Source organism: Convolutriloba macropyga, chromosome 5 (genome assembly GCF_964194025.1).
Source record: "Convolutriloba macropyga chromosome 5, txConMacr16.3, whole genome shotgun sequence".
In the NCBI taxonomy this organism is placed as follows: Eukaryota; Metazoa; Xenacoelomorpha; order Acoela; family Convolutidae; genus Convolutriloba; species Convolutriloba macropyga.
In genome coordinates this window covers 72,917,687-72,934,927 of record NC_134472.1, presented here as the reverse complement: position 1 = coordinate 72,934,927, position 17,241 = coordinate 72,917,687, and the positions used below count along the sequence as shown (strand labels likewise).

The 17,241-nt window shown below is 34.4% G+C and overlaps 1 protein-coding gene across 25 annotated transcripts in view; it reads left to right on the top strand.

Annotated features, from left to right (window-relative positions):
• The first annotated feature begins 454 nt into the window (after positions 1-454).
• Positions 455-17,241, top strand: part of LOC142340247 (uncharacterized) — a 71,136-nt gene continuing 54,349 nt past the window's right edge. Inside the window, exons 1-4 of one of the 25 annotated variants that reach the window (XM_075390787.1) lie at positions 455-571; positions 898-963; positions 3,594-3,629; positions 3,851-3,986. In XM_075390787.1, the coding sequence (XP_075246902.1) occupies positions 3,892-3,986 (95 nt within the window). In that variant the 5' untranslated portion in view covers positions 455-571; positions 898-963; positions 3,594-3,629; positions 3,851-3,891. Of the gene's footprint in view, positions 572-897; positions 1,020-3,593; positions 3,630-3,827; positions 3,987-17,241 lie in introns of all 25 variants that reach the window. The other 24 variants (XM_075390773.1, XM_075390772.1, XM_075390778.1 and 21 more) reach the window with 24 other exon arrangements.

Genomic DNA, 17,241 nt, shown 5'->3' with positions numbered 1-17,241 from the left:
GCACGATGGTAAGCAAAATCATCGCTTCAACTTGTAGTTCTAGCTTTTCAGCAATAGATAACAATTTCAGCTTGAAAATGAGAGAAAGAATTTTGGACAATTTGTATTGTGTGCTTGCTAAATTTTGTGTTCTGTGGACTCTCAATCGTCTTCAATGAACATTAGTGTTCTTATAATCTTGTCGGTTCTGGCTAAGTTTCGTAACATTTAGTTCATTGCTAATAACCACCCCCCCCCCCCCCCCCCCCCTCCATGAATTCCTATCACTGATATGCTTACTGCCCCTTATTGGCATATAGTATTAGCAATTTCAATATTAATAAGAAAGTGATTTTGTTGCTACCTTTGGTCCATAAGAATATTTTCTAAGATTTTTTTGGGTTGTCGTGTTGTATTCGAAGCTCGTAAAGTGTCTTAAAGTGGACTGACTGATCATGTCAGAAATCAAAGTACATGATCATAAAATAATGATTCTAACTAAATGTGCACATGCTACCAAGACATTATAGAACTAATGCGTCAATTACAACAAGCACAAACGACTGGCTAAAAAACGACCAATCAATCGAAGGCAAATTTACGTTATTTTGTGATACCATTATATAACATCCGCTGTTCTCTGATTTTTACTAATTACGATTAAAGGGGTTTATCTTGTGGAAATAAAATTGAATTAGTTTGACTTATTTTCTAAAGAAATAACTGACTTCTATTTTTTAGAAAATATACTTTGCTTAAAAGACATCATATTTTATGTCAAGGTTCAATTCAGTAACATTTATTGAAGTACAAGAGCTTCAAATTGTTCATATAATTATTTATCCAAACTTCTTTATCGTTATTTTTTTGACTGTCAAAAGAATCCAAAAAATTTGCCTCCGATCACATGATAAAAAGAAGTAGTTACACAGTTTTCAGACAAAAAGAGCTGCTGAACCGAGAGACGAAAAACGGCCTTGACAGGAAAATACGGACAACTTTACCTAATCACTGCAATAGTAGCAGCAGTATAAGAAACAGTCGCAAACGAACTGTTTCTTTAACACAAACGCAGCATTCTCGACCTGAAAAATTGTCAAAAATAAAAAAGAGCCCAAGTTTAGGAGATATAATATTCATCGCTGCTATAAACTGTTTTCCGTTTATTTTTAGTTTGTGCGATGATATTGCTCAATTTACCAGAAGAAAATTTGAACTGATTGCTTCGCCGTGAGTTGTTGACAAATTTTTTCTTGCATACCAAGACTAAAAAAGCAATCGCAATCGCCTGCATCTCTGTCAACCTAATGTTTTCTAAGCAATAAAAGTTGGTTTTAAACAATAAGAAGATTAATGGTTACAGCAAAATTCTGAAATGATTCGATCGGGAAAAAAGCCACATAAAGTTTTTGTTTTGATATCGTACGGGAATCGTACGGAAAACGGAAAAAAGCCACTAACATTTTTGTTTTGATATCGTACAGCGCAAAATATAAATTTGATGGTTAAATAAAATTGTTTGAGGTATGTTGAAAAAATCTCTGATAATAAATTAAATTGAATTAACAAAACTTATATATTTATGGATGATCTTGGAGTTAAAGAAAACATAATCAAAATTGTCTGCACCATTGGCGTATTTTAAACTTTGAAATAAGTAACATACTTCCACGAACCGATGCAAAATATCGGGAGCAAAAGTTAATCTTCATGTACCAAAAAATGTTTGGATTTATTACAATATTTATTTCATCAAAAAATTTCAGTTTCATTTCATTGAATTACATCAATGCAAAGAACATTGGGTAAATTTGAAGCAATAACTTATTGCAATTCTTTTTAAGAATTTTTCTGTCGTATTTTGCCATGAAATCCCAAGCTTATCAGTGTCTTTTTGTGGGACAATTACTTGGTTTCACTTAGAGGAAGAAAATTATTTTATTAATGTAATATTAAGAAAATGTAAAAACTATGTCAGCAACTCCCAAATTTTTCACATTTATTTCCTATACAAACTAAAACGAGTATAGCTAAGATTCGTAAATTCTTTTTCTGTGAGAAAAGCGATAATTTTTATTGATTTAGTTACTTTTAAAGGAAAATAAAGAATCAATTTTTGGATAAAAGCAAACTTCCTGGGTTGAGCTGCGCGTCTGATGATGGCCGTCAATTGTATGGATGGTTGTGCATGAAAACGAGCCAAAAACGCAAATTTTAAAAACGAGCATAATTTTGTTCATTACCGAGCTACAGTCTGATCATGGCTGATTATGGTCTGGATGGGTCTAATCATGGCTGATTCTGTCCGAATGATTCTGACCATTAACGGGCACGTCAACCTAAGTTATAATCTGAACTGGGGACACAGAAAGGCCGCAAATCTTTTTTTAAATTCTTTCAAAGAAAAAGGGAAGAAAAAACATGTCAAGAGAGCTTAAGATAACACAAGATAGAATGTTGGGGATCTTTTCAGTGCTTTCTGCTTTTCAGTTTTGCCGACAATTCAAAAATATGCAGATAAAGTGCTCGGAGTCCAGTCTTTTATTACAGCAGAGAAAAAGTGGCGATAAGTGATTAAAATGAAATACAAGATTTTCTTTTTTTAGGCAAATTTTATCACAGTTATTGATTGAGCCTTTTTAATTTTTCGACGTTCACTAAGAACAGATAAATTTCCTTACTGTTAAAATAAAGATCTGGCGGGATTATGAGCTTTATTTCTGACACATAATTTTGGACCATTTAACGTCTGTAATTGGAAACCAAAACATGATTAATGCGTAAACAATGTCAGATTTAGAAGTATAACTGATTCAGAAATTGGTCAAATAAAACTTTCCGTTGAAAAACTTTGTAAATTCATTTTTTTCTGTGACCTATTAGATATTGACCAAAAAAATAAAGAAAATTTTCGGCATTCTGAAAAACGTACAAATATTTAATCTTGCAGGCAAAAATAGTATCCTGCAGGATATAACCCTCAATTCATACCAGAAGCAAATTTGTTGTTTTCTGTAGAATTGAAGTTGATTGAGACCTCAACCGAAGTGTTCATTGTGTCCTTTCTGTAATTCAATTTGAAGAAAGAGACTGGCAAAATATTTTAAAAGATCTCGTCGTGGAAACTCAATTTGTTGTCATTTCTAGGTGGCACAATTTCTCTGAAATACCTCAATATATTTACTAGATCAAAATTTCTGCAATCTGTGGGAATCATTGTAAGCTTAAAAATTAGAAATTTTTACAGCAGGTGCTTCTATTGTGAAAATTTCTGATACATTTTCGTGCAAAATTTGCAAAAATTGTGAATGAAATTTAACGAAAAATAGCTATGAACTAGCTACTTTCCTTGCTGGCAATGAAAAAGTAGCAAGTTAAAAGCTACTTCCTTAATTTAAAACCTTCGGTATAGTTTCTGTTCGTTGTTTATTTTTACTCACAAACATTTCAGCAAGATTTTTTGTTGATATATGTAGAATTTTTTGTGAACGCTGATTAAGAAAAATATTTGTTGCCAATTTTCTTAAGAAACCTTTGAGAAAAATTAAGAAATAAATTAACATTTTTTGTCAAATTTATCTGTGCTCATAAAAGAAACAGTTTTCGTACTCAAGAGTATAAAGACCTAATGAAACAATTGAACTTTACGAGCTAGCACCCCTACCTTTAGTGAACTTTGCGTTAACTTGACCTATTTGGTGACAAAAGACAAAGACATTGTCAAACCAATTATAACCATTGTTAACTGGTCCGTAAATCCCACTCTGGAAGACCTTTTTACAATTAATAAAGAACATTTTGTGGAATTGAAAAGTAAAATGGGCCAAAAGGTCTACTTTACTTAGTAGAGGGGCGCTAGTTCATATCGAAGGAGAGAAAAAAAGAAATTGAATTTTTGAAAAAGATTGAAAGATGGGTTGTGACCACCAGACGGTGTTGATTGTGGGAACTATATTCTCTTGTCTCCTCTTCATTATGCAAATTGTCATATTCTGCGACATCGAATGGTAATTATCTACTAACCACCTGTTAGATTTTATTTTAATTATTTGCACTATTAATTCAGGTCAAAATACCCATTCAGGGCGTTCCAGGTCAAAATGTACTCTAACGCAAGCCAAACAAAAACTCAGATTAAACTGACTCAAGCCGAGATAAACTGCCAAAATGAAATCTGACTCAAGCCGCGATAAATTCTGATCAGAATGTCTCAGATCAAAATATTCTCTGATCAGCTTGACTCAGTCCAAAATAAATTCTGATTAGACTGACTCAAGCTAAGATAAGCTCTGATAAGACTCACTGAGGCCACGATAAACTGTGGTCAGACAGACTCAGCACCCAATGAAATCCGATCAGACAGACTCAGACCGAACTAATCGCATAAGACTGATTTCGGTCAAAGTAAAATCTGATAAGACTGAGTCATATCATAATAAAGTCTAAATAGACTAACTCGGTAAAGATAAACTATGATTCATGCAAAAAAAATTCTGATCAGGCCAAATCAGGCCAATATAAACTTTGAGAAGACAGATTGGGGCCAAGATCAGTTCTGATCAGTCCGACTCCAGCCCAAAAAAACTCTGATCAGACCCAAAAAAAATCTTGTCAGAATAATTCAGGCTCAATTGAACTCTGATCAGAACAGCTCAGACCAGAATAGCCTCAGATAAGACTGACTAAGACCATAATAAACTGATAAGATTGACTCGAACCGAAAATCTGATCGGTTTATTATCTTGCGACAAGGTAAATTCTAATCACATGGACTCAAGGGAAAACATATACACTGGTCAGACTGATCGGACTGACCCGGGACAAACTAAACTCTGATCAGACAGAAGAAGGCCCACAAATACAGTGATCAAACTGGCCAAGAAATGAGGCCAAGGAATTTAAATTAAAACAGTCTCGAGTCTATATAAACTACGATCAAACTGACTCAGGCCAAAAAAATTCTGACCGAATTGACTTAGTCTAAATTAAAACTCTGATAAGACTGACTGAGTTTAGAATAATCTCTGATCTGATTGAATCTCAGTCAAAATAATTTTTGTTGTCACTGGTTCAGATTTAAAATGACTCCTGTTAAGTCTGTTCTGCTCTCATGGTGCCTTCTAGTCTATGCCTCATCTAGTCTTAGCCATGGTGAAATTGATTGCAGACCATTGTTTGAATTTTTGTCAAGCACTGGTCCAGACTTTTCTCAATACTTCTGGCCGTTCAAAATACCTCTGATTAAGCCTTCTCACAAATTCAGAAATTGTAATTTAGTTTTAAGTTTTTTAGCATTGAGATACTAGGTGCGCAAAGATTAAGACACACAAGGAAAATAGACTTTTTTTTCTGTTTTGAGGGTTTTGAGAAATGATGTAAGCCCAAAATTGTATCCTTTCAATCATTTGTAACTTTTATTCGAGGAGAAACTATCTGGCTCACTTTACTTTTTCCATTAAATGAGGAAAATAATTTGCAGTGTATATGACTTCGTGGGTGTTCTCATTTGGCGAATTTAATTGTACTTTTCGTGCAACCTAGTCACCAAGTCAAACAAAATTTACCTAGCCTTTTGTTCAAAGTGACTTAACCGTAACCTCTATAAACATATCATTTTACTAGAAAATTGACCAGAGCTAATAATTGAGCTCATTTTACACTTCTATGAAATTGATAGAAAATATATAGAGAATAGTTTCATATAGAAAAAAAAGAATAAAACGTGCTCAATCTAAAACATCAATCAACTTTCATTTCCAGCTTATAAAAAAATTTTTTACACTAATAAAAATATTATAAAATTTGATCAAAGCTATGACCATTATTTCGAGGACAGTTTAAAACTTCAGGTAACCCCCAACAATCGTTATGGCAGCACTGAGAAATTACCATATGGATTTTCTCAAAATAACAGAAAAATGAAATCGAGAATCTAAAAGAATTAAAAAATTTGAATTGCAGTTGGCAAAAAAATATCATTAGCTGCCAGGAGTATCGTAATGCTCTGTATCCACGAATTTGTGCGGGAAATTGACGCATAAAATTTGAATCAATTTTTCACGATTTTCTTGAGCTGGCAGAAAACTGTTCAACCCTTGTTTATTTGGGGCAAGGAATTTTATGCTACCTTAGATATTTTGTTTTTCTTAAGTCATTTTTGGTCTGGCGTCATATTTTAAGGAACAATAATGGTATCCTTGAACAGCCCGTGAAAAACTGAAATAACTGTTGAAAACACAATTTCACTTTTTTGGTTTTTCGAGTAGCAATTGATGCTTAAAATTCTCTAAAAATTGAACATTGATATTGGTCCTCTGTAAAGTTCTAAAGAGATAAAACTCTGTTTGTCTGTTGTCTTTTCTTGGCAGAAATGTGATGGGTTCTTTTATCTTGTCGTTTTTACATTAATCTTTAATTCTTCTTGTAATTGAAAGGAAAAACAGAACCAATTTACATAATCGAGACTTTGAAAGGATGCAGTGCTTTGAGCAAAAATAAATTAAGATAATTAAAAAGTTAAAAGACGAAAATAAAAACGGAGTTGATCTTGAAAAACGGAGTTGATCTTTGCATGTTATCACTGAAAAAGCGTAAATCTTACTTAATTTGGTTTATATCAAACTTGGTTTTTGACCCATGTTAAGCAAGAAACATTTCCATAATTATGCGGTTGGTTGGTTTCCGTCAGACTGTTGCTTTATCAAAAATAACAGGATATACAATAATCACAGCTATCATATTGAATTGATGGCCGCAAGTGTACTGTTTGATTATAAAAAATGTACTACACTTTTACCTTTTAGAGAAAAAACGTACAAAAAAAAGAAACGAATGTGCGATTTTTTGTCTAATTTCAAATAATTGTCTCAACGAATATTATGTCTAATTTCACAGGCAGTCCCCCAAAAACTTTATTCTATCATTTAGTTTCGCATTAACAAAATAGTTTGAATAGACAATGATAGTTTTAGGCAAAAAAGACTGTGTTAAATTAAAATTTGTGATTTGCTTGACGACTTTTTGATCAAACCGATACCCAAAATTCAACAAATCTAAAAACTAATTTTTCGTTTCTTGATAATACTGATAAAATATTGACCAGGTAGTCGTTGTTTTATTGAGTAAAAATTATCGAACATTTTTTGAGTAAATATTATCGAAAAATTATTGACTATCTAGTCGATATTTAATTGAGTAATTATTATGGATAAACTATTGACTATCTAGTCGATATTTTATTGAGTAATTATTATGGATAAACTATTGACTATCTAGTCGATATTTTATAGAGTAAAAATAATGAATAAATTATAGACTATCTAATTGATATTTTTTGAGTGAATTTTAACTAAACCTATTGCTATTACTAAATGAATGTTTATGCATTTATTGATTGAATATTTAGCTTTAACGGTCCATTACAAAATACAACATCAGCTGGGTAGGAAATTAAAGTGCGGCGCACATTATCGACTTTCCTTTTTGACGAAACGTATTGCACAGAGATCTATATAGTGTGGTATGAAAAAGGAGAACTTTAGAACTATTATATATATTATTACAAAAAGTGTAGGTTAGCTTATAGTTTAATCAGTTATTAGGTTGACACAAATTCAGGAAATTTTTTGGTATTTCAGAGAAAAAACGTACATGAAAAAGAAACGAATATGTGAGATTTTTTTGTCTAATTTCGAATAATTATCTCAACGAATTTATGTCTAATTTCACAGTCAGTCCCATAAATTTTATTCTATTATTTAGTTCAGCTTTTACAGTATAGTTTGAATATACAATAATAGTATATAGAGGGACCGAGGTGCACGTGGGGGGGGGGGTTGAAGACCCACATGTTTTAAGATATGCTATAGCGGTTTCAAATAATTTTGGTCATCATTGAGTTATGGTAGCAACGTGTACAGATAGTTAATAAATTTTACATGTATTCAGGTTTAATTTTCAACAGTAATGTATAAAGATAGGTATTAAATTTTACACGTATTAAGATTTGAAATAAGACATCAGTGGATTAAGATAGGTAATAGGTCTTATGTATAAGATTTCTCATTAAATTTTTTATCACAAAATAAAAAAGCTAACAGATAGCAAATTGGAAAATGAAACTGTGTTTGTTTTCTTTTACGATGAGTCATCAATTTGATGCTGACCTTTCAAAGTTTGATAGCAAACATTGCTCAATAAGACTAAAAACAAGACACAAAATTCTACTCTGGTAACACATTTTCGAATATTCTGAACAGCATCTGTGTTGAGAACAACCTTATTCTAAACAATGGGTCAAACTCACGATTGTTGTAATTTATAGTTTATAAATTACGTATTTATCAAGAATAACGTCACAGCAAACTATTTCGATTTTCAGAGACTACAAGTAAAAAGGATTATCCCAATGAACTGATAAAAAAGAAAAGAAATAATCATTTTAACTAAGGGTTAACTGGAATAAAAATGGATCAAAATAGACCTCTGATGAACTAATAACATTGTATTGATCTCCTCATATGGAATTCTACATTGATACATTAAAAAAATTTTATTGATAGCCATGACGAGAAAGTTATTCAACCAGAAGTGCTAGAAGAAAAGGAACTTTGCGAATTTCCAGGTGTTTCTTTATATCAGAACACTAAGCATTGCTTGATTTTTTCAACCAGGGTTGTCTCAGATCTGGTCAACACCTTGCGAAATGAGTCAGAAAAGTTTTAAATGTTCAATTTGAATTTTTAAAACCCGGTTCGGGTTTCCCTTCAAGAATGGTTACTTTAAAAAGTGAACTCATCAACTTGACAAAACTTTATTACAATCACATCACATGTTCACAAGCATACAACTAATTTAAATGGTTAAAATGTGTTGAATAGAATCAGAAAGTTTAGATCATCAAAGGTGTTGTATGAATTCCATCTGCATCCACAATTCGTTTTGGATAGAAAAACGAGAGTCCTTTTTTAGTTTGCTCGTAGGTTAGAATTTGGTGATTTATAGTTCTAAATCCTCTGTTAGTTGAGACTATATTCGCTGCATCGTCCAGGCCTTGTCTCTATTTCTGTAAAAGTCCATCACTGTTATCTTTCAGAACACTCTTGTTGAGCCTTTTGCTGCTGAGCTTAGTTTTGTTCGTTACGGAATTATAACAGCAATAACTTTTGCTACATAAACATAGCATTTCAGTACATCGGAACTCCTCCTTGAATAATCCAGGCTCACGCTTGTCATGTTTTACATGTTTATCGCAACAAGTTCTCGGAAAAAAATTACTTGCACTATTAGCATGGAAAACATCTGTACAGTCATTACTTCTCATCTCATTCCAAATTCTTCTCATTTCTGGTTTAATGCACTCATAGAGATTTTCATGAGCCAGTGCCAGATACAAAGAATCAGTGTCCATCTCAAGCTGCTCGAATTTCTAAACATCACAAAACTTGTCAAAGAAGTTGTAGTAGAGCTCCAGCATTCTCAGTTTTGCATACTGTAAGATAAAGAATCCAACAATTATTGGCTCACAATGCTCAACAGTGCTTTTCACAAGCTCAACCTCATATATATCTGTCGAAACGTTGTTCAATCTTCTAAAAAGACGGTTATGAATAGCTTTATGCGTCTTTTCATCGTTAAGATAAAGAGTTTCTGTGTGTCGACTTCGATCCATAATCTGATAACCAAACGAGCTGTTTCCAAGTAATTTCATAGTTTCAGCAACAACGCTATAGTCTGGATTTTCATCACCTTCTCGTTTTGCATCAACGACTGATTGTACGAAAACGTTGGAAAATTTTTGTGGGGTATACGCAATGAATCTGTGGATTTTGATACAACGTAGACCCAGCTTCAAATAAAAATTTAATAAAGGTGTTATAACTATTCCATTGTTTAATTTGTTAATCGAAATTAACATTCGTTGTGGTTTTAGCAATAACACGTTTTTTCAGCATATTCCAGCATGAATTTTCCTATATCCTCTCTTCCAACATTAAAGTTTTTGAAAATCGGAGGAAAGTTTGCAAATCGTTCACGAAGCTCCTCAGGAACTTCTAAATCATATTGTACATATCCGAATAAATTATCTTCCTCTATCCTCGCTAACAGTTTTTCACTGCTCAAGGGTAATTTGTAGGGGAAATTTTTTCTAACGTGGTTCTTCAGCATGGCGATCTCCTGAACATTATCCCACCATTCACACTCTCTTATCTCTATAACTTTATATCCTTTCTTTTCCAGGTAACGCTTTCGTAACTTATCGGATTCACGTTTCTGGATACCAAACTCAAATTCATCCTCACTAAGATTTGGTTGAGTTTCCCGACAAAGAAAGAAATGGTAGTAGCATCCAAGGGCTTCAAAAACTGTCTGGTATTGACCACAAAAGCCACCCACTATAAAAGAATCATTTTTTTTCTGTTTTCCAGTCGTATGGAAGATCTCAATAGTACATTCGGGTCTGGTTGCTTGATAGAAAGACATTACCCTGTTCTCAAATTTTCTGATTTTGTTTTGATGAGCTTTGAACTTTTGAAGATTTCTATCGAACTCCCATCTATTTTAGAGTCCAGTTGGCATCGCTTGGCACATGGAGAAAGGATACAATTGGCTAGCACCTATTCCAACCATTGCTTTACAGATATTGTTTGACCTCCGTATGAACGTTTTGTCTTCAAGAGCTTTCCTCGTACACACTATTGATGGACCACCAGTCATTTCACTGCGTATTTTCTCATGCAAGACTTCGTCCGCTTCGATGAAAGGATAAAACTTTCTATCAGTCGGTTTATGAAGACAGATATTTGCTAAATTGGGTAGTGTACACCCAAGCTTTAACATATCAATTTTTTGATAGTGATAGAGTTTCATCATTTTCTTCATTGCTTGAAAAGTTGGTACAACATCTTTGTTTTTTATACCAGCGAAGGAAATCGCGAAAAGTTTTCATTTTCTCCATCTTCCACAATTTTCAAGGAGATCATAATTCTTTTTTCCGGATGAAGGTTTCTCTTTCAAACCCAGTTCCCGGAGAACATCCCATCCGTCTTTTCCAGATTTCATCTTTTTCTTGAACTGACAGAAGTCCTTCTCCAAAGGATTTAGATTTTTCAGTTTGCTGAAGAAAGAATCACACGGTGGAAGATGATTGCAGTCAAGTTTCGTCGACGAATCGAATCATTCATATGGGAAATATCCTTTTGTCTCCTCACATTGATATGCTTTTAGAAAAGAATCCAGAGATGCTGCTCCGCCAAGAAAGTTCAAAATATCGAGAAACTGAATATCACCGAATTTGAAAGAAATAAATTGATTTGCCTTTTTGATTACTGTAGGTTGAGTAGCTCTATCGTTAAAGAGATGGGGAATGAGATACAATTTGATTAAATTTAGGTCTTATTTCCCACTGTTGAATCCAAAAACTGGTAGAGTGTCAACATAATTGTTGAAATGACGCTGGAGATCAAGGAGCTGCTTTTGCTGGATTCGTAAAAAAAGTAGTTGCTTTACTATCTTCTGTTTCACTACTGATGTTTGGTTGAGTTTCGTAAATAATTTGCAGTCTGGAGGAAACATCACTCAACCTAGTTTTGATCTCTGCTTCCACCGCCAAGAACTTGGGCCTCAACTCCACTTTGTTTTTTCGCTGCTAGCGTTTCCAGTTGAGCTACAAAGGATATGATGAGACGATTAGGATCCTTTTCGTATAAGAAAACTGGTTCGTCCAACAAATTTGAAGAGATTGATACCGATACAGGTACATGAGTACCAATCCATGATGTTGTCGCTGTGTTACTGACATCCACTTGATGAACACATATTGCTTCGAAGTCAAAGACAGCTAAACTTTTGAAGAGAGTATCATCTTCTGGATAAGCAATTGAGAAGTTGTCAGACTTCTCAAACAGTGTTTCCCGCAAAGAATAGGCACCTCGCGGATAGATATTTTCTTTCGTTCTTTGCAGGTTTTCAAGTGCCGGTTGAAATGACCTGAAGGGTTGAAAAAAAATCACAGCTGGGACAACAAACCTTCTTGAAGAATTTGTTGATATCATTAACATAACAGATCTGATTGTTAATTAGAAGAAGTTTAATGTTTTCATCATATCGTTCAACGCTACGTCGATCAAGTTCACCGATAATTTCACCATCTTCAATGTCAAAATCAAAGATGAAAATATTTTGGGTGATTATTTCTTCAATTATTGGAATTTGATCAAAGGAAACACCTGTGAAGTTGTCAGGGTCGCAACCACTTGCAGTAGCGAAATTGTGAAAAATTTTGATTGCCTGTAGTTCAACATCTACCGATCCAAATAAATGAATAGCAATTGCACGGAACAAACACAAATTATCATTATATGGTTCGTCGTGTCCATTTGAAAGGAGACAATTTACTTCAGGGTTCCTTAATAATGGCTCTGGAAGAGGAGAATCAGTGCAACACGTAGGTATATTCGTAAGAAGCACTGCAAAAACAGTAATATTTGTAATTACTGTGAATTGCCATTTTGAGTTTTCGCGTTCCTGTGTACATGTTTCAATCTAGTCAAGCTTCTCAATTTCGTTCTGGATGTTTAATAAATTGTTTCTATTGCTTAGCAGAAAAACTCGGTCCAGCAGTATGTTATTTTCATGCGGATAAATATCGGTAATCGTTTGTCTCTATATTTTGCAACAGAAACCCCAAAGCTATGTTAATTTTCAATGAAAACTTCATTGAGTTTTTTGTTGATCTCTTTGGTGTGCAAATTCGATAAACTGAAGTTGAAAACTTCCTGTCTGCCATGCTCAGCATGCATATCGTCAATCAAATGCTGACATGCCGCCAGTTCTTCCTTCAATGATTCGCTATTGTTATCAAATTTCTCCATAATATCGCGAACACGGTTTGTGCTTGAGGACCCAATTTTTGTGCTAGCTTGATGTGCCTTTTTGCGATGCGTAGAAACTGAAAAAGTGAGTAGAAACTTGGAAACTGTTTCTGACAGACAACACACTTGTTCAGTAAATTACGAACTTTTGCTCCGTGAGCCTTCGCAATATGTATGACAATTCTGCAGCATTTCATGTCGCAAAATTGCAATTCTTTTTCTTACAGGAAAGAGTGCCCATCATACATGGCTTCCTGTGGCGAGGAATATTGGTCTTTACAACAGATTTTTCACATTTTTCACAGTTGACGGATAGGTTTCGATCTTTTGCAGGCATTTTGTTTTAGGGACAAGTTTAACTATGGATTGAACAAATACATATTTTATTTTTTTTCAAAAGGAATTTACAACTGACTCGTAGAATATGAATAAACAAGTGTCTCTCAAGTTCTGTAGAAATTCAAAGTGTATTCATGACTACATGCGAACAATGAAGTTGAATTTTTTTTTATGTTACTAAAAACAGATTTTATTTCGAGTCGTCAACCAATCACAGCAAAGTTTGCAGAAGTCCGGAAAATTGCGACAGCCTTTTTTCGGGTACAGAACTTCGGTCAATTACGACAGTCCTGATTTGTTTACTTAATGTCTAGACAGAATCTGTTCATAAGCAGTGAACACAACCAAAAGTTTACCTCAGGTTAAAGATTGTAGAACTTCGGGAAAATGCGAAAGCTTTGATTTCTTTGCGGAGCTTCGTAAAAAACCAGACAGCTTTGGTTTGTTAACTTAATTTGTAGACAGAATTTGTTTACAAGCAATTAAAATAACAACCATGTAAAGAATTGTTGTCTTAGAAAGACATCGAATTTTTGTTTACACCGTGTTATCAACTCAAACCCGGTAATTCATAGAGGTAATTAATTGCTCTTGAACGCATTTCATAGCAATTATTGCAAACGTGTATCTTTTTTTGCAAATTTTTTGCTTGAAAATTTGGCGCTTTTCTTCTAGAACATTCTTTAACTTCTGAAGTGACTTTTTCACACTTTTGTTCATCATTTTTGAATTATCTCTAGTGCTCCGAGGTTGCTATTATAAAATCGGTTGCAGCATAGCAAAATTAATTGACTTATAGCGCAGTGGGTAGTGCGGCTGGCCATGGATCGAGAGGTCAGTGGTTAGAATCCCGGAGGGGTCAATGTTTTGTTGCACCCATAAAAAAAAGGATATGGGCCAGAGCCCCTGACTACGGAAAAAAATTTGTTACTCGCGGCGCTATTGTTTCTCGCTTACATGTTGCTGTGGAGTATTTGTCAAAGTTTAATCATTCTTCAAACAACAAAATTAAAAAACAACTTTTTTTGCCTAATCCTGTGAAAAAACTCTTAACAATTACTACAACTTCTAAAAAACATGCTTCTACTATCCCCGATGTAACTATAACGCGATTTTGTCAACTAATGTATGGTGAACTTTCATCTTCTTTCTATCAGATTATGCATATTCTTTTGAGTGGACAAGGGAGTTGTGTACGAGAGACATCAGACTATTCAATAAACTTCCAATTCTGTAAAAATTCTAGTGTCTAAAAATGTGTTTTGGTAGAAAAATTTAATTCAATTCTACTCCATATGTTTTACACATCCTAGCAATTGCAATTCCTTTACATCTGGTACAAAAGGAAATTTAGTGCAATAAAATTAGTGCGCAATAAAGATGCAAAATAAACCACACAGTTGTGAGTCTGCTGATTGCAGGGGTGATTGAATATCTCTCCTGTGCTCAATAATATCCATCATCATATGCAAATCAGTACATTGCTGTAAACGAGAGAAAATATCTTTTTTCGGCAGCCAGAGGAAATGCTAACGGATCTGCAAAGTATAGTACGGGGTATGCGTAGCGTTTGGCAAGCATCACCCAATCCGTTCTAAAAGAATTGGCTCGTGATGCATTTACAATTATAAAACTGTTTACATGTAAATATAGGGGATAATTGTCAGCAGCATAAACACCTCGAAATTTGTATTTTAAACGCTTGCATTTTTTAACTTGAATATAAATTTGATCTTCGTCCAATAGTATGCGTTCATAGGCAGAATATTTTTGGATACGTTTCTTGCAGAGTCAATATACACCGTAGATGATTTTTCGCCAAGAAAGAAAACTTCAACGTTGCTGGTTAAAGCTGTATCAAATTTCAGCTCCACCGATATAGAAGAAATTATTGGGTCAGGATGAATGAAATCATGTGTGGCTTTTTGCGTACAAGTCATGTCGAAAACCATTATAAAATGGTTTGAAAATTCACTCAATGGTATTCCATGACCATTTTCTACATAGACTAATGCACTCATTGAATTGTACAACAAACGCTTGTTGTCAACTGTTGACATTGGTGTATCAGCTGTAGCGAAACCATTTCAGAACACTGTAATCTCACGCAGCCCAAATTTTTGATAGCGGAAGGGGTTCACTGTGTCAGTGCCAATGAAAGCATCACCAGCACACAATACAATTATAAGTCGTCTTATTGGTTCTTTTGTGAAGATGTCTCCATGCTTCCAACTTTGCTGACCGGTTTTCGCAAGAAAAGTTTTCGTCAGCACTTCATTGTATCGGGTGTTCTCAAAAAGTTTTCTCAATGGCTCCGACTACGTTGTCTGATACGGTTATCTTTCTAACAAAAAGATTGGCTTCATCAATTTTTACTTTGTAGCTTTTGCCAGCTGCTTCACCTATGGTAGCAAAATTATCTTGGGATCTTCGGAAAGAAATTCTTAGGGTAACTTTACTTACTAAGTGATTTTCGCACGAGAAAAAAATCAACAGCTAGTTTTCCATAAAGAGTAATTTGAGCGGATTCTCTCGCAGCCTGCTTTCTTGCATCTTTTATTGCATTAGCAACTGCGCTGGGGTTTGCTTCATACTCATAACCTTGACACTTTAACCAAGTCTTCTTTGCACCTGTCCCGTGCGAGAATTCTGTTTCTATGAAACTTTTGTGAGCAGAGTGTCCATTTGCGGAAGAGATTTTTGTTCCATTTGCCGAACCGGTGCAGTCGGCAAATGGGAAATGGGGGACATTATTCACAAAAATTGCAGCATCAGTATTTGCGGGATCACCTGCGTCATATCGTAAATCAGTTCCATCAACATTTTGTATACGGCATTTGATTTCCAAATAAATTTTCTGCAAATCAATGCAATTGTTGCGATCACCTACAACTTCAAATTCGAGCGATGATCCAGAGGCAGAATAAAGTGGCCAGTTTTTTGCTCGAATGATTGATCAAAGGTAACTACCAAAGGTGGTTTTTCAAATAAATCCAAGAAGCTGTGAGTGGCTTTGGAAGGTATTACAATATTATTTCGCATTTTTCACTCTCGATAAAAAATCCAGTCGACTTCTTCTTGTTTGGAGTTTTCTAGAAATGATTTTTTTAGTGGGAAGTTTTTTGTAGGTTCAAGGTTTAGCATAGTGTTTTCTTCCACATTTAATCGCTTGCCGGCTAAGTGTTATGCGTGAACGGAAAAAACCTCCAATTTGTTTGCGGGCTGTTTTTGCAACCGTGCTTTTCATCGCCTGCTGTGCCGACTTTTGTGTCATTGCTACTTCAACCAACTCAAGTGCACCCTGCACTAAAAGCTCTCAACCAATTCTTTTGGCAGCGGACCATATAATTTTTCTTGCTAATGGTATGCAACTCTTCCAATACCTGCAGCGAGGGCTCCAAAACCACTTCCTCTTTGACGATAATGACCAGAGAAATGTGGCATTGACTTTGATGCTTGGTTGCTGTAGTAAACTTCCATTTGACTTAATTTTTTGAAATTTTAAGCTTACTATCACTTTTCCTGTACCATTAAATGGAATAAGTTTTCCAACTTCGTTCCTCAATTCTGATTTAATGTTCAGAATATTGTTAGAAAGTATGGGTTCGTAATCCAGAATTGTAAATGTCTTGTGATGAATGGGTGTATCAGTGCTTATGCTACCGTTTTTTAAGCGTCTTTCGGACTCAATAATTTTATTTACAGGAGCTCTCAAGTCTCCAATATTGTGATGTTCTATGACGTCTATGTAGACAAATATCAATTGTGAGCCACAGGTTAGGTCAACTGGAAAGTCACTTTGATGTCTATTGAGTGTTTTGAGTGATTTGTATCCAATATGAATTTATCCATCATGCGAGTTGTCTTTTATACCCTTGAAGCCGAGAATACTTGGAACGTCTTCGTTTTTAAATGAAAAACCCTCATTCGCTCCGAATTTTAAAACCAGTTTAAGAGTAATTTTGTCAAAAGTAAAATCATATTGTTTAAACTGAGCAATTCGCCTGAGTTCATCCATTAGTTGATCCAAGCTACTGTAAATGCCTTTGCG